Genomic DNA, 17,206 nt, shown 5'->3' on the forward strand with positions numbered 1-17,206 from the left:
TACCTACCTAGGGTCGAAGAGAGAAAGAGCTTCCCTCCCCGGTACCTGCAGGGCGCTACATCATCGTGCCGTCACCCCAAACGGGGGGTCAGCATACCCCTGCTCCGGAAGCAGCTTCTAACTTCTGTCGTCCTGAGAAATCTCACATTAGGTAAGCCCGGTTGACCTTGGCGGGAACTCAACCCATCTTTGATCCGCTGCCCTGCATCGTGTCCTCGAGCTTGATGGTTGAGTTTAGCTTTTCGTGATGACCACCCAGGAAAAAGGGAAAGGACACTCAGCTCGCAGACAACGAACGTGAGCTTCCCTCACGAAACTGAACATTCACCCCTCAACCAACCATTGAACAACTCGTTTCTCCACGACCGTAATCGTCATCGTCGTTGTCGCCCATCATGGCCTTTGGCTGGGCAGAGTAAGTAGCTTGTCACGTACTATCCCGCCCCTTCCTCGTTACCCCAACTACATCATTGCCCGAACTCCAGCATCACCACCAACGAAAGAAGATACACGAACGTATACACACACACGCATACACACACACGGACAGTCTTGGAAGCTAACGAGAGCCCGCCCGCACTAGAGTCCGCTCCCTCCTCCTCGTCTTCGGCCCAATTCTCCTCCCAAAGGCCATCTCCGCCTACAAGTCGATCCGCAACGCCTCCCGCTATAGCGGCGAGCCCGTCCCTCCTCCGGCCGGCGTGGCCCGCGCCCTCGCCGTCCTGGCGGGCGTCGTCATCGTCTACCTTATCAAGTCCATGCCGCCGTTGGCACCCGAGAACGTCTTCGCCCTCACCCAGTCGCGCCTGCAGATCCCCGTCGACGTGCTCTTCACCCGCCTCGCCTCCCTGCGGCCAGACGGCCTGCTGTCGGCCGCTGACGAACGCCTCCGCGCCCGCTTCGTCAACCTCGAGTCCCGCCTCCTTTACCTTCAGCTCGGCCCGGACGCCCTCGCCGACTGCCCCTTCTGCAAGTCCGACGACCCAAAGTCCTTCTTCTACTACGCCCTTCCCGCTATTATCCTACCGCACATCCTAAATCTCGTCGTCCTCGCCGCCGTCACCTCACCGGCCCTCACCGGCCGTGACGCCGCCCGCTGGCGTCCCCATGCCACAATCGCCGCCGCCGCCCTCGCCGTCGCCGATGCCAGTTTGGTGAACGCCTACGACTACTCGGCCAACTCGGCCGCCCTGCGCCTCCAGGACCTCGACTTCTTCTACTGGAAGGCCCGCGCCCTGCGCCTCGTCGGCCTCGCCGTCCTCGACGCCGGCGTCGGCGCCCTGCTGTTCCTCAGCGGCACGCGCCGCGCCTTCGTGCAGCCGCCCTCGGACGCCGAGCGCATCGAGGCGAGCAACCGCGCGCTGGCCATGGTCCGGAACAAGCTCAACGCCCTCGGCATCGTCAAGAACACAGCCCTCCGGGACGAGGAGCTGCGCGCCCGCAGCCAGGCCTACTGGTTGCGCGAGGGCCAGGTGATGCGCGAGACCATGGAGGAGAGGGAGGTGGTCGAGAGCATCAACAACGCGCTTGAGGGCCGCATCGACATGCGGCGCATCACTGCCGAGGCCGACACGTACGCCGAGTCGATCTTTAAGCAGCCGGACGAGGTGGCCCAGTTGTAGGAGAAGGGCGGTCCGGATGGAAAACCATGAGCATATGCAGTAGAGATTCAGATACTATTTCAAACACCTACAAAGATAAGAGTCAGCATCAGTTCACTGTCTGTGAGTGAGTGTGCGTGAGTGTGCATACACCATCCAAGGAGACATGCCCTCCAGTGTAGTAGGTATGTATTGCACGATCCGGAAGAGAAACGAGGTTTGCTTTAATACGCCTCTAGGGCTAGGTAATCTGCCACAAAGTATTTCCCTTCCCTCCCCCCATTGCCATCCGGATCCCCAGGTCATCATAGCCCTTTCCATTCATCCATCCTTCTATCCATCCATGCATCTCTCCCTCCCTTAATCCTGGCAAGGAAAGAGGGGGGGGGGGGGGGGAGGGGGTAGTGGGCTGCTCCCTTCCCGTTCCACGAGCGAAAGAGAGGGAGGAAAACGACGAGAAGAGCAATGCTTTGACGACGCCCCTCCGATCCTCTCGCCTGGATACCCGCCCAGTGGATGCCCCATTCCCGCGCGTGCGCTCTCACCAACGCCAAGGTTTTTATATAAACATGTTTCTTCTCGAGTGTGTGTGTGTGTGCGTGTGTCTTATGTTGTGTGTCTGCAGAGATCGATAGGAGCCCTGGTATACCCAACATCTCTCTCTCTGGAGCTCTGTCCCCCCACCCCCACCACTGGGACTACCGAACTCAAAGCCGTTCTCCTTCCGAGGACAAGCGAGCTCACTGGTTCGATGACGGCCCATACCACGACGACCTCCACTATCCGCCGCCCCGGGTCTCGAACCTCATCGGTCCCGTGGCCGCGCTGCTGCCGCTGTCCTTGCGGTCGCGCGACGCGCCGCCGGCCTGGTCTAGCCCCTCCTCGGCGCTGCGCTCGAGGAAGCCGGCCCACAGGTCCGCGAGGGACTCCTTGTTCGCCGACGTCGGCGTCTCGGAGAAAAACTCTGCGCTCAACGACGGGGTGCTTGGTGTGCGGTGGAAGGGCGAGGCTGGGAGGCGCAGGGTGTTGTTGGACGTGCCCGGCCGCGCGAGGCCAGCCTGCTCGCGCTGCTCGTCTGTCCAGTTGAGGTAGCCTGCCATGACCTGCAGGATCTGGAAGCGTTTAGGGTCGGAGCGGTCGAGAGTGAGGAAATGCAAAAGATGGTTCGTCACTACTTGTCTGCAAGGGTGTCAGTGGCCTGCTGATGGTTTCACGCACAAAGGGAACGAGGAGATGATCATATCGTACCTATCGACATTGTCCTCGGGCTTCGTCTTCTTCAGGTATCGAAGAGCCTTGGTCAGGTGGTCGTTGAGCACAATCGCCTCATGCCGTAGCTTGCCGATCAGGAGGTTCTTCTCCTTGACTTCCTTCTCGAATGGCGCGGTCCGCTCAAGTTCCTTGGTGAGATTCTCCTTGGCCGCCTCGGCCTCGGTGGCTCTGGAGTCCGCTTCCTGCACGAGCTTCTTCATTGCCTGGAGCTGCTCCTCGGACGTCTCGACCATCTCCCGCAGCTCCTTCTTGCGGGCGTCCTGAATCTCGCGCAGGGCCTTTTGCAGGCTGTCGATGACCTGCGATTGGTGGTCTCGTTCGGATGTGGCGCTCTCGTAGCCGTCGCGGAGATTGGCGATCTGCTCTTCAAGCTCTGACACCTTCTCGACTAGGCTCTCCTTGACGGAGCGCTCCTCCATGGCGATGACTTCCCACTCGCCCATGGCGTTGGTCGTCGTCTCAACCTCCTCCTTGAGGTTCGCCACGAGCCTCGTCAACTCCTCGCGCTCCTTGACCCAGTTCTGCTGGGACAGGTTGCTGCGGCTGCGAAGGCTCGCCGCCTCGCGCGAGGTATCTTGGAGCTCTTCCCTGAGCTTGGTCAGCTCATCTTCTGACGCCTGTGCGCCATTCTGCAGCTCTTCGTTCTGGGACTCAAGTTCCTCGATGCGCTCCTTGGCCTCTTCCAACTCAGCGCGATCGCGCTTGAGTCGCTCGCCAAGCGTCGACTTGAGGTGGTTGACACGCTCGAGGAGGGCCTGGTAGCTCTCCTCCGCCTGTTCCTTGGCCGTCGATGTCTCGTCCAGTTCCGACTTGAGCTGCGTGACTGTCTCGCTGTGTGTCTCCTGGATGGTCTCTAGTTGCTTGCGCAGCTGCTCAACCTCCGAGCGCAGCGCCTCTCGTTCCTTCGTCAAGGCGTCCAACTTTGCTGTGGCATCAGAACTGGTTTCCTGCTCTTCTGGAGCCTTCGCTATCGGGGGTTTCGCATGTCCATTGCTGGTCGGTCTCTCGGTGTGGCCATTGGCCGTCGTGTCGTTGTCCGTCGGCTCGTCGGTGCCGGTTTCTTCTATGGGTGCCGAGGCCTGCGACAGAAGTTAGACACCTTCGATGTGGTGGTAATCGCAGGGAGGGGGGCAAGGGAGTGTTACCTGTACCGGGGTTTGCGGTTCATCATCGCCATCCTCGACATTCTCAGGCTGGAGAGCAGCGCCATCTGTCTCTACGAGTTCTTTGGGCTTGTTCGCGTTCTTCTTCTTCTTGTTGTTCTTCTTCTTCCCTGCCGGTGCTGCCCATTTGTATTAGCACATTGCATCGCACCATTTGTCTCTGGGGGTGAATTCAATCGACGAACCTGAAGATGCGTTTTGGGCCGGGTCAGTGGAGGGAGCGGCGGCCGACATGGTGACTCCTCAGATGCATCGGGAGGTGTGTAGAGCCCTCTGGAGCTGGTGGGCGCGGACAGGAAGCTCTAATCTTTCAAGGGTTGTTGGGAGGATTGCGAGATGTCGACAGTGTGTTCCTGGCGTGTTTGCATGTACTTACACCACGTAAGCTACTAAGGTTCGCAAATTAGCGAGCGTGTTCACTTCCCACTCCCACGCGGAAGGTGCTGCTAGGTTCCCCCAAGTCCCCCACACTGGTCAAAGAGACCCACAAAAGCCACTGATACCGATAAGTGTTGGCTAAGATGCAGCGGGCATGGCGCTTAACTTGTGAGTGCTGTGAATGCTGCAGGATAATGGTCACTGCCTTTTTTCACCTGCAGAAACAAAAGAATCTGTCCCAAGATGGGGGTTGGTTGTCATTTGAATCGGCACTTATCACCGCAAACGTATCCCGATTATGTCCAAGGAGAGAAACACACCAGATAGCCCCTTCCATCGTGTCCAGGGCATAGGACTGCCATGTGAAACAGCGGCGCAGATGGTCAACTGACCAAATCGAGCCACCCCTGGCAGACTGAGGCCATCTTGGTGCTTTGGTATGGCTTGACCAAAGGGGACAGACAGCCAATGAAGTGGCCGTTTAGAATGGCAAACTGCCAACATTTTTGGTGTCATCAGAATCCTAATACGAGCTGCATGGGCCTGACTGAGGAATACGACTTCTTCCCTAGGACTGCAACACACGATTACCACCATTGGCGCAAACCAAGGCCAGACGGCTTAGTCATTCTTATCTTATCGGCCAGCGACTTCAAGAGGCGTCGGCTCCGTTTGGAATTTTTTCTTTTCTTTCTTTCTTCTTCACATATTTTCCCCTTCGCTGAAATATCACTCGAGCAAGCGCATTTCCCCCCATTGACTTGTTCATTTTTGACGCTGAAGCAGAGTGACACCCGCCTTTTATAATCCCGGTGCTTGCCCAAATTCTCATGAATTTCAGATGGGTGCGACGGGTTCGCTATGTGCGTACATGCTGACCACCATGCTTGATTATCCGTAGTTGAATATATATATACATACACATACACACATCCGTGTTTTGATTCTACTTGACTCCTGTTGAATACCCTATGCAGACCGAGACTTGTTTTCTGGTAGAGAGAGAGAGAGAGAGAGAGAGACTTCGTGACGAGGGGATATCATTAGAGACCGCTAGTCTAGGCCTTGGACTTTCTCCGGCCACCCTTCTTCGCCTTGGGCTTGGCCGCCTTGGGCTTCTCAGCTTCCGCGGACTCCTCCTCCTCCGCGGCAGCCTCCTCCGCGGCAGCCTCCTCCACAGGCTTCTCCTCGACGGGCGCGGCCTCAACCGCCTTGGGCTCCTCCGGGGCGTCGACTACCATCGGCTCCGGGGGCGGTGCGACGGCCTCCTTCAGCTTGGGGGCCTCGAACTCGTACCCGATCTCCTTGAGCTTCTGGGCGCGCTCCAGTCTCTTCTTCTCCTCCCTGGACACCTTGTGCGTCCAGTTCGACTCGGTCCGCGGCTTCGCGACCTCGCCGGCGGCGATCTTGGACCACGGGATCTTCTTGAAACGCTTGTTGGCGCCCTTCCAGACGTCCTCGTGCAGCTGGTCGCGGGGGACCGTCTTGACCTTAAGGATGTGGCCGAACAACAGGTAGCTGTCCATGGTCTTGGAGACGATCTCGGCCGTGCTCTCCTCGGCGAACTCGAGGAAGGCATAGTGCTTGCTGGCGCCCGTCTTCTTGTTGCGCGCCAGTCTCAGGCGGTTGATGGGGCCGAATTGTGAAAAGTAGCCCTTCAGCTCGTGCTCGTAGAAACCGTGGGGCAGTCTCGAGATGAAGACGATGCCGGGCTCCTCCTTCTTGCCGTTCGTCAACTGCTTCTGCTTCTTGGCGTGCTTCGGAACCTTGCCAACGTCCATGCCCTCCTTGAAGGTCCCGTTGCCGGCCGGCGTCTTCTCGGCGTCGGAGTCGAGGCCGGCGGCAAGAGCTTGGATGTCGGCATCAAGCTCCTCGTCCGAATCGGCGGCATCGTCCAGGGCGACAACAGACTCCTCGGCGGCCTCGATCGTCTCGGGCTCGGCCTCCTCGACGGGTTCAGGTTTCGACTTCTTCGACTTCGAGCTCGCCTTGACGGGCTTCTGCTTCTTCGCGGCGACAGGGGACGCCTGAGCCTCCTCGGGTGCTGCACATATTCTTCGTCAGCCAATGCACAAATGCAACATCAGATCGAGCATGCATACCTTTGCGCTTAGGTGCCTTCTCGGCCTTCACGACCTTCTCGACCTTCTCGACCTTCTCGACCTTCTCGACCTTCTCGGCCTTCTCGGCCTTCTCAACCTTGGTCGTCTTCTTCTTGGTCACTTTCTCGGGCTCGACCTTCTCAACCTTCTCGACCTTGGCCGTCTTCTTCGCCGCAGGCTTCTCGGCCGAAGCCGTAGCCGCTGTTGACAACAATTAGTCACTGGCAAAACAACCACAAAGAATGATCGGGGCTTACATCTGGTTCTTTTTCTCAATTCGGGGGCCATTTTCTGCGATTTCGATCTGGCACTGTTGAACGGTCCCAAGGAAATCAATGGACTCCACACGATCGAGTACAGTCGCAAAAGCCAAAAAAATAAAAATTTCCCAGATTCTGCCGTCAAGATACCAAGGCGGTGAGCACAGAACCCCCGCTAACGTGCTCCTGGCAGCTGCTAGAGCCAGCGACTTTTTAGCGGGGCATCAGGTCCAAAGTCATCCTCTCACAGCACCGCAAGACACTAACCTTAATTGCAAGCCCAGCTGCGATCAACTTTATACAAGGGCTCGCCTTACCTCTGCTGAATGAACTGCACCTCCCAGGTTGGAGCAGATTGACACAAACTGCCTCTTCTAACCACAAAGACATCTTTGGTTTGATCTTTCAACAGCAGCACAATTTTTCCTGATCAGTCTATCAGTCAGCAAATTCTGCCATTCCTGCCAGGCTCGAGAGACTTTATCCCATATTTACCAAAACCGAGATCACGACAAACAGAACAAGGAACCTGCAGCGGGTTGAAATCTCAGGTCGCAGAAAGAAACTCAGTCGACTGCAATTCTCATCTTCTCCCGACACAAAAGAGACTACCCAAAAGATCCTAGGAATAGTCTCTCTTATCACAACTTTCCCTGAAGGCTCAGAACATACATACCGACCTCACAGCCTACGCACATCACACTCGTACTACTCCCCAATTCCCGTTCTGGCAACGCAAAGGTCTCAGCAAGCCTCGTCATTCTTGCTCAAGGAACTTCTGTTCAGTAATCACAACTGCAACAGATCAAGACCTTGAGTCTGCGCTGTTGTCATCGTTCCGGTTTTCTCAGACACGTGCTTCTCACAGAGGAGGCTCGAGCTCAGCATCATGGCTGACAACGACATGGAAATGACGCATGCTGAAATGTGGGATGACTCCGCCCTCATAGACTCATGGAACGAGGCCCTGGACGAGTACAAGGCAAGTGGTCCCTTGCCGTCTCATGAGAGACGATGGTTCCCCTCGTGAAGCAGTGGCTGATTGTCTTGGCAGAAGTATCACAGCATCCACGCAAAAGGAGGCAGGCTTAAAGACAGCGATCTTCAGGGGAATCCGGAGCCCCAGTATGGCTAGCCCTACCCTATCTACACTTTTAGCACCTTGAAAAATCCCCCCCTTCCAAGAGCCATCTCTAACATGTAATGATCGCCGCAGTACCCTCGACGCGCAACCGCAGGCGGTCGATCAGCTAGAGATCGTGCCCGGCACTGAAGGAGCCAGCAAAACGGAGGAGGCTGGCAGCAGCACGGAAGTAAAACAACCCCTCGACCCTAGTGGAAATCCAGGCAGATCAGAAAAGCTTGGCTCTGTCCTCATGCATCTGGTTCGCTTCCGCTAACGTATTCCCTGCTCACTCCAGGTCCAGAATGACTCCAGCGACGTGCCTATCGCAAAGGCAGTCTCGGGTCACGGCGATAACGGCCTAGGTCCTGCGACAATGGGCCCACAAAGCCTCCTAGGTACAGGTATGCAAACGCTCCCGGCTGTCGAGTGTGTTGGACGACGGTGGCAGCCGGTCTCTCCCTAGACGAGAGAAGGTGAAGAACACGCAACTAACCAAGACGCCTCTGGGCATTGCAGTGCAAGACGAAGGGCTGAAAAAACTCCTGATGTCTTGGTACTACGCCGGATACTATACCGGACTTTACGAAGGCCAGCAGCAGCAGCAGCAGCAGCAAGCAAAGTAGACGCGGCGAGAGCGGCGACAACGAGGCTGAGCAGCCTGCTCGACCCTGGTGCTAATCTAGAATGCAAGGTTGTGTGGGGAATGGGGTGAGGTAGGCCGTCCTGAGAAGCGGGCTACGAGAGAGTTTATCTGATCGACGTGCGGGAGGGCAAGTTCTGTAACACGATCTGTTCCATCGTCCGATGATGCAACAGCGCCACACCTTTCCTCTGTCTGAGGTTCGCCGTGGCATGTGTCACACGAACGACAGGAGCGCAGTACCCGGTTCAACTAGCCTCTCCTATGATTTGCCGTGGTTTCCCTGTCGTCATCTGCGCGCGTCCGTCATGGGACGGAGGAATTGGGACGCGGTCCAAGTCGGGGCCGGGCGAACCCTGGGCTGGTGGCGGATCTCTCGACGCAAACCTCGTGGCTTTGCTTTGCGACAGGAAATTTTGAGAAAGCATTGTAGCGCGACTCCTTTTTTTTTTTTTTTTTTACTCGGGGGGGGGAGGGGGGGTTGTTGGGTTTTTTTTAATCACCCAAGAGTTCGTTTTGTTTCATCGTGGACTGGTCCAGGCTTGGGTTGTTTCTCCTCGCGCGTCGACTCCCGGCATCTTTCGCCCCCAGCCAAGTCGAGGTTTTCCCACCGCACTTCGGGCGGGGTAGGACGAGGCGAAGGACAGGCTTCGAGTCTCCGGGGCAACATGCACAGAGAAGGGCGTACCAAGACCTGAAAAGGCCAGGGCGCGGGCGGCACAAGAACGGACGACACTGGCTGGCACAGGACGGCCAAGACCTCTTGGGCATGACGAGGTCGGGTCGGGGAGACTTTGTTGAGATGATTATTTCATCTCCCCGGGTCAGAATCGGAAACAAGTCGCGAGACTTTGGGATGGATACGTGGAATTGCAAAAGGCGGCGGCGTCCCACCTATCCGTGGCCTCGAACATAGTCCATTGACCCCCGTTTTCCGAGCGCGTGTATTTGCCATTGGAGCCCTGGCCGACTGTTTTTTCGCATGGGTGATGTGATGTTTTTCGGGTAGATGATGTGCTGTTTAGCAAAGTGCACCTGAACGGCTTTACAGTCCCTCTTGTCGCGGTTCAGAGTACGAGGAAGCGTGGAGACCCCCGATCTGGGGCATCATTATCATTACCACCGTCGTCGACTGGACGGATGCTCATCCCCGTAGCTTAGCGCTTATGGCCAGGACGGAGCCCGGGTCTGGCGGATTCGAGCATTAGGTTGGGCTTGACAGGAGGCCGATGCTCCTTCCTCGGCCTGTGCCCGAGCCGGGCTGTAGCGCTGTCGAGACGTCAGGCTTTCTTTTGCACTGTTCACCGATCTCAAAGCTCCCCATCCCTTGGGGAGCTAGGGATAATGGCATGAGAGTACCGCGGAGGGCTGCGCCGGGCCATGGCCGCACGGCTTTGCGACCTAGCCCGGAAGTGGTTGATGTGATGGCAGTGCTGGAAAGAGAATCAGCCGAATCCTCTAGCGCGCCGTTGGACACCGGGACTCGTGTCAGGGCATCTTGGCTTTTTCTTCTTCCTTTTTTCTTCTCGGTTCACAGATGCTTGGTATCACTAGGTAGGCTGATGGAAGCAGCAAAGACCGAACCGGGTTGGGGCCTGATGGTGTATGAGTGGAAGTTTGGCCAGGGCCGGGGCACCTATATGGGTTGGTGCCGGGGTGGGATTGGACGGACAAAGTTGCGGTTGCAGTGGTGTGACTGCTGACAGTGGGCGGGTAGATGAGCAAAGTTGCGAGAAGATGGAAGAAAAACTCTAGACGACATGAGATTGGATCGGACCGTGAGCTCGCGATGTGTGGTTGTGGGTGGGTAAGGGAGAGTGCAAGCGGGTGCGGGTGTTGTTGTGCTCACTGCCACACTGGTCACTGGTCTCTGCAACTCCTGGAATTTCTGGGTAAAGGTGGACCGGGAAGAGAGTCGCCCGTAATTAGTGTATAAATGCAGTAGATGGAGGGGGGGAGGCGGAAGAAGGAGACGAAGGGGTTGAAGGCGAGACTGCGAGGAAGACGGGGGCGGGCCTGTTTCACAGTCTTCATTGGCTTGTTTGAGGCGGCTGCACGCCCAGCATCAGGGTGTTTTGGTACCTGCACACTTGTGCTACGATGCCATGGCATCCGTGCCGACTCGTGCCGTGAATCTGTTGATGAGAAGAGATGAAAAGGACGGCGAAATGTGTGCTGGGTTGCGATGACAAGAAAGAAGCCGAAACCCGAGAGGCGGGCGGGAGGAGGAATATGACGGTGATGCAACGAGGACCAAGAAGGGAACTTGAACGCTTACATATGTCGTCGGAGTCGTATGTATGGGTACTGCAGCGGGCACCTTTGTACTGTTGAGAGAAGATGCGTATCCGAAGATATCCCAAGTTGAAGAGGATAAGCAGTGTTGTGGCTTGTATCCATAATTCAAAACTCGGAACCTACCTACGGAAACAGGAAGTAAAAGAGTGCGAATTTGGAAAGAATGGCCTCGAGTCTCGAGATGGTGGCAGGTGCATGACAGCGTAATTACCTCCCAGTTGTCGCTTTGGATGTTGCTGCTGCAGCTGCTGCAGGGTGGGACGCCATCCCGCGACTCCGGCAGCTAAAATATATCTTGTCAGGGGGTCCCTCAATACTGATTGGCTGCATTAAGGTTTAGCATCCGTTCCCCTCCCCTCAAGACGGCGGCCCAGCGGGTGCTAATTTACCACTGGAAGACAAGCCTTCGGGCTTTTTATCTCATCTTCTTTGGCACATTGGGGGAGGGTCTCTGTGGGATCTGACTTTTGGGGGATTAATCTATCTTGCCGCTTAGTTTAGAGTGACGTGCAGCAACACCAACCAAACGGGTTCTTCAATCTTCAATCTCACACACAACGACACCTCTCGGCATTTACACTACCGACACTTCTTACAATTGTCATGCCGTCCTTCCGCCTCAACTAGCCATGCAAGCCCATGAGGCCTCCCTCCTCCCCAGCGGGCTACTAGGCCATGCCCAGCGACCCCAACATGCAAAACCCTTGGGCTCGACGTCGCTTGGAGTCCGAGCGAACCACCTAGGTAGGAAGCGTGGCAGCCGTACCGTCCCTGTAAGAGCGGCCAGGGGCCCGGGGGGCGGGGGAGGAGGGGCCATTTTGCACTTTGACGAGATGCCAAAACACGACTCGAGACGAATCTGTCACAGCTCCCGCCTCTCCCACCTCCTGGTGCAGCCTCCCTCCCTTCCGCACTTTGCCAAGCTGGCACCCGACGCTTTCTTTCCCTTAGACCACTCGCTACCACGGCTTGACTGTCCCGGCCCAGCAACTTCACTCAGCCCGGGAGACAGAGCAAGGTCGCCCCAGGCATCGTCCTGGCACACCGAGCTTCTCATCTGCAGTGCTGCGGCTCCATTGGCACCATCATCGCCGGCTCGTTCTCGTTCGTGCCTCTCTATCCAGACATCCAAATGTCCTTCGCCATCCGTCATTCATCCGTTCGCCAGCCACACACACCCCTCGGCCCCCTTCTAACCCCTACCTCCTCCACCACTCTCCACCCCATCTTGTCTTGGCTTTCTGTTCTTTATTTGCTCCAAGCTTGGGATGGCAATGCCGCGGCGGGCCTGTGCTTGGTGTGCTTAATCGGACGCTGCATCCCCGAGCGACGAACCGCCCCCTCGACACCGTCTGTACACTTACCAACTACAGAGGACCCCTGCTCCATATCGACCACATCCTCGCTGCCTCCTCTCCCTCGCCTCCCACCCTCACTCATTGACAGCGTCTATACATGTGTATGGCCTGCCGTCAGGACTGCCAGGGGGGGGCGTCGCTTGGCTGCGCTTGGCTAGGACGGTCGGGTTGCAGAGTTGCCCTCAGGACCCTCCTCTCTTCCAAGGACGGGCTGGCGGAGGATTTCCTCGTCCTGTTTCGTCGAGGTCGACATGGCGGCCGGGAAGGGGCTGTCCCATGCCATGCCATGCCATGCCATGCCTTGGACAGACATTTCCACACACACTCTCACTCGCGCTAGCAGTCTGGCGTGGTCCAGTGGCCCATGACATGGGATAACGAACGGATAATGCAACATGGCTTGCTTGCTTGCTTGCTTGCTCGCCCTCCACCATGCCTACATGCCTGCGAGCCTCGCTTGATTTAAGCTCTCCCTATCCCCCCTCCTCCTCGACTCCAAAAAAGGGTTTCTGTTTCTTCCCCCCCCTCATCTCTTCATCATCCGCTTCGTGTCTTCACTCATTCTTTGTGTGACTTTCGTTCTCTTTTCGGTTCCGTGTTCACTCTACTTCGTCACGAGCAGGCCCTCGCCATTTACGCCCATCCAGCAATACTAAACCCTTCTATTCTCTTTCGACCTTCCAACGTCCCCGGGCTCTAGCAGTCTCGCAACCATTCAGATATTCCGAGAAGAAAAAATAAAAGAGAAAACATCACAGAAAAAGAGGAGGCTTTTGAAAGGTCCACCCTAATCGACAACGACAACCGCCGTCAAGATGAAGTTCTCCGCCGTATTAGCACTCTCCGCCGCCGTCATGGCCGCGGCCAAGTCGGTCCGCAGCCACTATCCGGTCCGCCGCGATGGTCACAAGAAGGGCGGATCCTCTGGTCAACAATCGGGTCTCCCCTCAGGAATGGCTGGATATGGTGTCTCCAACACTCAGATTACCGAGATCATCATCATCTGGGCGAACCCCGGTGCCGGTGCTCCCACCATCAACATCAACCCGCCCGCTGGCGGTGCCGCCGCTCCTCCCCCGGCTGCCCCCCCCGCCAACCCAGCCGCGCCTCCCGCTGCTCCCCCGGCTGCTCCTCCTGCTGCCCCGGCCACCCACCACGTAGGTTGCTCCTCTAGATTGGTTTTCTCGAGGAATCTGCTAACTCTCGCTCAAGGTTACTGTCGGTGGGCCCGCTGGTCTCGTCTTCGTTCCCGATCAGGTCAAGGCCAACGTGGGCGACATGGTTGTTTTCACCTTCATGAGCCAGAACCACACCGTCACGCAGTCCGCTTTCAAGACCCCCTGCGACCCCCTTGCCGGCGGCATGAACTCCGGGTTCATGGCCAACCCCAACAACTCCGTCACCCCGCCTCCCCAGGTCGCCATGCAAGTCATGGTCTCGGAGCCTTTGTGTAAGTCTTGCCCCCCAACTCACGCTACCGTCTGTACCGCCTGACTAACATACACACCAGGGTTCTACTGCGCCCAGGCCAACCACTGCGGAAAGGGCATGACCTTCTCCATCAACCCTACCGCCGAGAAGACCCAGGCCCTCTTCCAGTCCATGGCCATTCAGCAGAAGGGCAAAGGCGCTGGAGGTGCCATCACCGGAGGCACCCCTCCCGCTGCTCCCCCGGCTGCTCCTCCGGCCGCTCCCCCTGCTGCCCCCCCTGCTGAGGCTCCTCCCTCTGCGCCCCCTGCCGAGGCTCCTCCGGCCGCGAACCCTGCCGCTCCTCCCGCCTCTCCCGGCGCCGGTGATATCCAGAAAGGCACCGGTCAGATGAACGGCAACGGTGCCTGCGTGTGTGCCGTTACCTGCAGCGTTGGCTCGTTCCCCGCCATGGGCGCACAGGGCGTCGGATCTTTCGGCGGCATGGCAGGCTCTCTCCCAATGAACATGATGGAGGCATAAAGGAGAGAGAGAGAAACACGCGACCCGTGTGAGGACATACCTCCTGGCCGCCGCCGCTGCACTCTTCTCCAGTAGCCCTCATTTCTTTCATACGCATCCGGGAGAAACTTCTGTTTTTTACCCACTCCGCTGGGAACGATACCACATATCCGGAGTTGTTGTCATGTTACACATCATTAGGGACTCTCCCGACCCTTTTCTCTTTTTTATTTTTTTCCATCTTGTAGATTTCTCTTTGTTTCCGCATCGGGGATGAGAAGGCCACGACGTAAAGGAGAGAAGGAGGAAAAGAAGTTACATTCACGTTCTATCCTGGCCTGGACGGCCTGGTGGGGATGATAGCGGCTCTTTTCTCCTTCCCTCGTCTCGGGCTCGCTCGCTCACTTCACCTCCTGGAGTGGAAGTGGGTGACGACGAAAGGAATATACGGGAGGGAGTGAGGGTTTAGTGGATAATTACAAAGAGTATGAACTGGTTCGTATTTTCCTGGATGGAAAAACTACCGCCCATTTTTGCCTTTCGCAACCAAATTAATAGGAACCAATCAATGGATGACGAAATATCCACACTTTGTGCTCATGTGCCTGTGATCGTCATGGCGGACTTGATGGTGACTTTTCGAGTGAAGAGAAAACCTTGACCGGAGGAGACGGACAGGAATAGGACATGCAAAGCGTCCCCCCTTCTTTCCGGAGAGCATTGGGGTTGCTGTTGCGGTTTCCCCTTGGGCGAACCCGGTTTGATCGACCGGACAGTGTATCCCGGCGAGGGCTCGGATCACAGAGGGGGAAAAAAAGAAAGGGGGGGGAAGGCAGCCGGGTTCTCGGTGCCGGTCATGCAGCCCTCGCCCCAATACATCCGCATATCCGTACTCAGCCAAGGAAGGGGATGTCACGCACAACCCACCGAGTTAACGAGCGATTGTCGGTCGGGAGTCACGGGCCACGCAGATGACGCGGGCCTCGGGTTCGGGTGTGAAGAGAGCATGTAGGCAGAAGGGCAAAGTGAGCGAGCCGGAGCCGGAGTCGTCACCGATGCAAGTCATCTTTCAATCATTCGCCTCAACGTTTCTCCATCATGTTTTGCGGGAGGAAGAAAAACACAAAGTGAAAGTGAATATTGAAAAAAAAAAAGTGTGTATTGTTTTTCTTCCTGTCAGGATTTCTTGTCTGGTGGTAAGTTCACGACCAACCTAACCCCCCCCCCCGACGCCGCATGCGCCGTTGTCTTTCCGTACTGCTAATTGAATGAAAAAGAGCGCGCCCTCTCTGATGAATGTTTCGTTTTGCCGTCGTCGTTCTGTGCAGATATTCTTTTCTCGCGCGCACATAGAAAAGGGGGTGGAGAAGGGGGGGGACAATCCTGCTGCCCGCCCGTGGTCATCTGAGCCTCGACGTCCGTACGTGTGTGCTTACTCATCTCACCCACCTTCCTCCATGCCGAGGTGGCCAGAGGCGGCGTGATGAAACAGGAGCCGGAAGAAGGGGGCAGCGTGGATCAACGTCCCGGAGCAACGAAAAGAATCCGCCGCCGCACGGCGTCCGGAAACCGGAGGGGCGGGGAGATCAAAAGGTACGATACGTCGGGAATCATTGACTACCACCGGCCCCCTTCCAGTACTCTCTTCCTCCTCCTCCTCCTCCTCCTCCTCCTCCTCCTCCTCCTCCTCCTCCTCTACGAGACTGTTTTACTTCTTCTTGGAGCCTCCCGCTCCCTCTGCATTCTTCCTGGCCTCGGCTATGCGCATATCGTCAGCATTCCACGCTCTCACGACCGGTGTTCCCGCTCATCCCGTCCTCCCATCGAACGTCCTCGCCCCCAGGTCAACGGTATTGTCTCAAGACTACGGCGCTGCCGCGACGCCGCGACGCCCCGGGTAGGGGGAAGAACGCGGTGGCCCCGGGAAACTTGGACGAACGGGGGAAGAAGGAGCGAGTAAAAAACAGAGGAGGGGAGAGGGGCGTGTGTGGACTCACCGGCGGCCTGCTTCTGCCGCATGATCTCGGCGGCGGTCTCCTTGGCGCGCTGCATCTCGGTGCCGCTCATCGAGTTTCCCTTTTTCTGCACCGGGCGTCAGCGTTCGCTTTCTCACTGTGATCAAAACCTCCCTCGACAATCTCGGGTCATCTGCACCGAAGGATGCGCTTTCAATAATAGCAGACCCCGCGCCGCCTCTCCCGCCCGCTTTGGACCTCCGAGAGAGAGAGAGAGAGAGAGAGAGAGACTCGGAGATCTCAACAATCGTCTCGCAGCAACGACGCAAACACGCGTCACGGACGTGGGCGGAGTTCTCGAGTCGACGGGCGGCGGTGGCGGGGACACATCCACGGGAAACGTGTCGTAAGCAGAGCTGAGACGACCTCACCCTCCCCGCCCTCCTCCTCAACACTTATAAGGAAATGAAAAAGTTCTCACCTGAGAAGCAGCCTTCTTCTGAGCCGCCTCACGGGCCTTGTCACGCTGGTTGCCGCGGGTCATTTTGTGTGATGCTTTGCTTTAAGGCGGGTTTTGATCCGGTGTTTTCTGGTTTTCTTTCCTTTTCTTCCCTTCTCGAACGTTTTTTCTTCTTCTCCCTCTGTCTCTCTTACTCTCACTTTCACTATGTCTTCAAATACGACTAAAAAAAATATTAAAAATCGAGGTGCGAGCTCGGGAGACGATCGCGAAAAGGGACTCCTTCGATCGCAGGCGTGTAATGTCGCAGTTGGCGGTGGGTTTAGTGATTCCTACAGGATAAAGTGGAAGAAAGGAAGAGAGGAGAGGGAAAAACGGTTGGCTGGAAAGGAGAGCCTCGACGGCTTAAAAAAAAATAAAAATTGCGGTCTGGGCCTGTGTTTTTTTCCCTCATTTGCCCGCGCGAGCGCGCCCGGCGACGTCTGCCCAAGCAATGAGGCTGTGCCCACCCCAACCGTTAGTTGCCTAGGTATGTGGTCTGCTCGCTCGGGGGGCCACCCGCCGCCGCAGTGTTCTGGAACCTCTCCCCCCCCCGTCCCGCGGGAGAACCGCTGGCCAACGAATCACGTCTCGCCCTGCACACTCTCGGTTGCTTCACATGCCT

The 17,206-nt window shown here is 57.0% G+C and overlaps 6 protein-coding genes across 6 annotated transcripts; 3 read left to right on the forward strand and 3 right to left on the reverse strand.

Annotated features, from left to right (window-relative positions):
- Positions 1 to 395: 395 nt before the first annotated feature.
- On the forward strand, positions 396 to 1,622 carry CH63R_12926 (uncharacterized protein; the record flags this gene model as incomplete). The annotated part of the gene is made up of 2 exons (XM_018307900.1): positions 396 to 415; positions 584 to 1,622. 2 exons carry the CDS (start codon positions 396 to 398, stop codon positions 1,620 to 1,622), a joined length of 1,059 nt encoding a protein of 352 aa, XP_018152317.1.
- A 758-nt stretch (positions 1,623 to 2,380) lies between these two features.
- On the reverse strand, positions 2,381 to 4,270 carry CH63R_12927 (Golgi matrix protein; the record flags this gene model as incomplete). Its single annotated transcript, XM_018307901.1, has 4 exons — positions 2,381 to 2,780; positions 2,850 to 3,952; positions 4,019 to 4,155; positions 4,222 to 4,270. The coding sequence occupies 4 exons, from the start codon at positions 4,268 to 4,270 to the stop codon at positions 2,381 to 2,383; spliced, it is 1,689 nt and encodes a 562-aa protein (XP_018152318.1).
- A 1,202-nt stretch (positions 4,271 to 5,472) lies between these two features.
- Positions 5,473 to 6,804, reverse strand: CH63R_12928 (RNA recognition domain-containing protein; the record flags this gene model as incomplete). The annotated part of the gene is made up of 3 exons (XM_018307902.1): positions 5,473 to 6,458; positions 6,517 to 6,717; positions 6,774 to 6,804. The coding sequence occupies 3 exons, from the start codon at positions 6,802 to 6,804 to the stop codon at positions 5,473 to 5,475; spliced, it is 1,218 nt and encodes a 405-aa protein (XP_018152319.1).
- An 861-nt stretch (positions 6,805 to 7,665) lies between these two features.
- On the forward strand, positions 7,666 to 8,525 carry CH63R_12929 (uncharacterized protein; the record flags this gene model as incomplete). The annotated part of the gene is made up of 4 exons (XM_018307903.1): positions 7,666 to 7,802; positions 7,993 to 8,161; positions 8,198 to 8,303; positions 8,419 to 8,525. The coding sequence occupies 4 exons, from the start codon at positions 7,666 to 7,668 to the stop codon at positions 8,523 to 8,525; spliced, it is 519 nt and encodes a 172-aa protein (XP_018152320.1).
- Positions 8,526 to 13,013: 4,488 nt separating this feature from the next.
- On the forward strand, positions 13,014 to 14,148 carry CH63R_12930 (Serine-threonine rich; the record flags this gene model as incomplete). The annotated part of the gene is made up of 3 exons (XM_018307904.1): positions 13,014 to 13,355; positions 13,411 to 13,648; positions 13,709 to 14,148. The coding sequence occupies 3 exons, from the start codon at positions 13,014 to 13,016 to the stop codon at positions 14,146 to 14,148; spliced, it is 1,020 nt and encodes a 339-aa protein (XP_018152321.1).
- A 1,420-nt stretch (positions 14,149 to 15,568) lies between these two features.
- On the reverse strand, positions 15,569 to 16,626 carry CH63R_12931 (4f5 domain protein; the record flags this gene model as incomplete). Its single annotated transcript, XM_018307905.1, has 3 exons — positions 15,569 to 15,822; positions 16,125 to 16,209; positions 16,564 to 16,626. 3 exons carry the CDS (start codon positions 16,624 to 16,626, stop codon positions 15,569 to 15,571), a joined length of 402 nt encoding a protein of 133 aa, XP_018152322.1.
- Between the last annotated feature and the right edge of the window lie 580 nt (positions 16,627 to 17,206).

This window comes from Colletotrichum higginsianum, chromosome 9 (genome assembly GCF_001672515.1).
Source record: "Colletotrichum higginsianum IMI 349063 chromosome 9, whole genome shotgun sequence".
NCBI lineage: Eukaryota > Fungi > Ascomycota > Sordariomycetes > Glomerellales > Glomerellaceae > Colletotrichum > Colletotrichum higginsianum.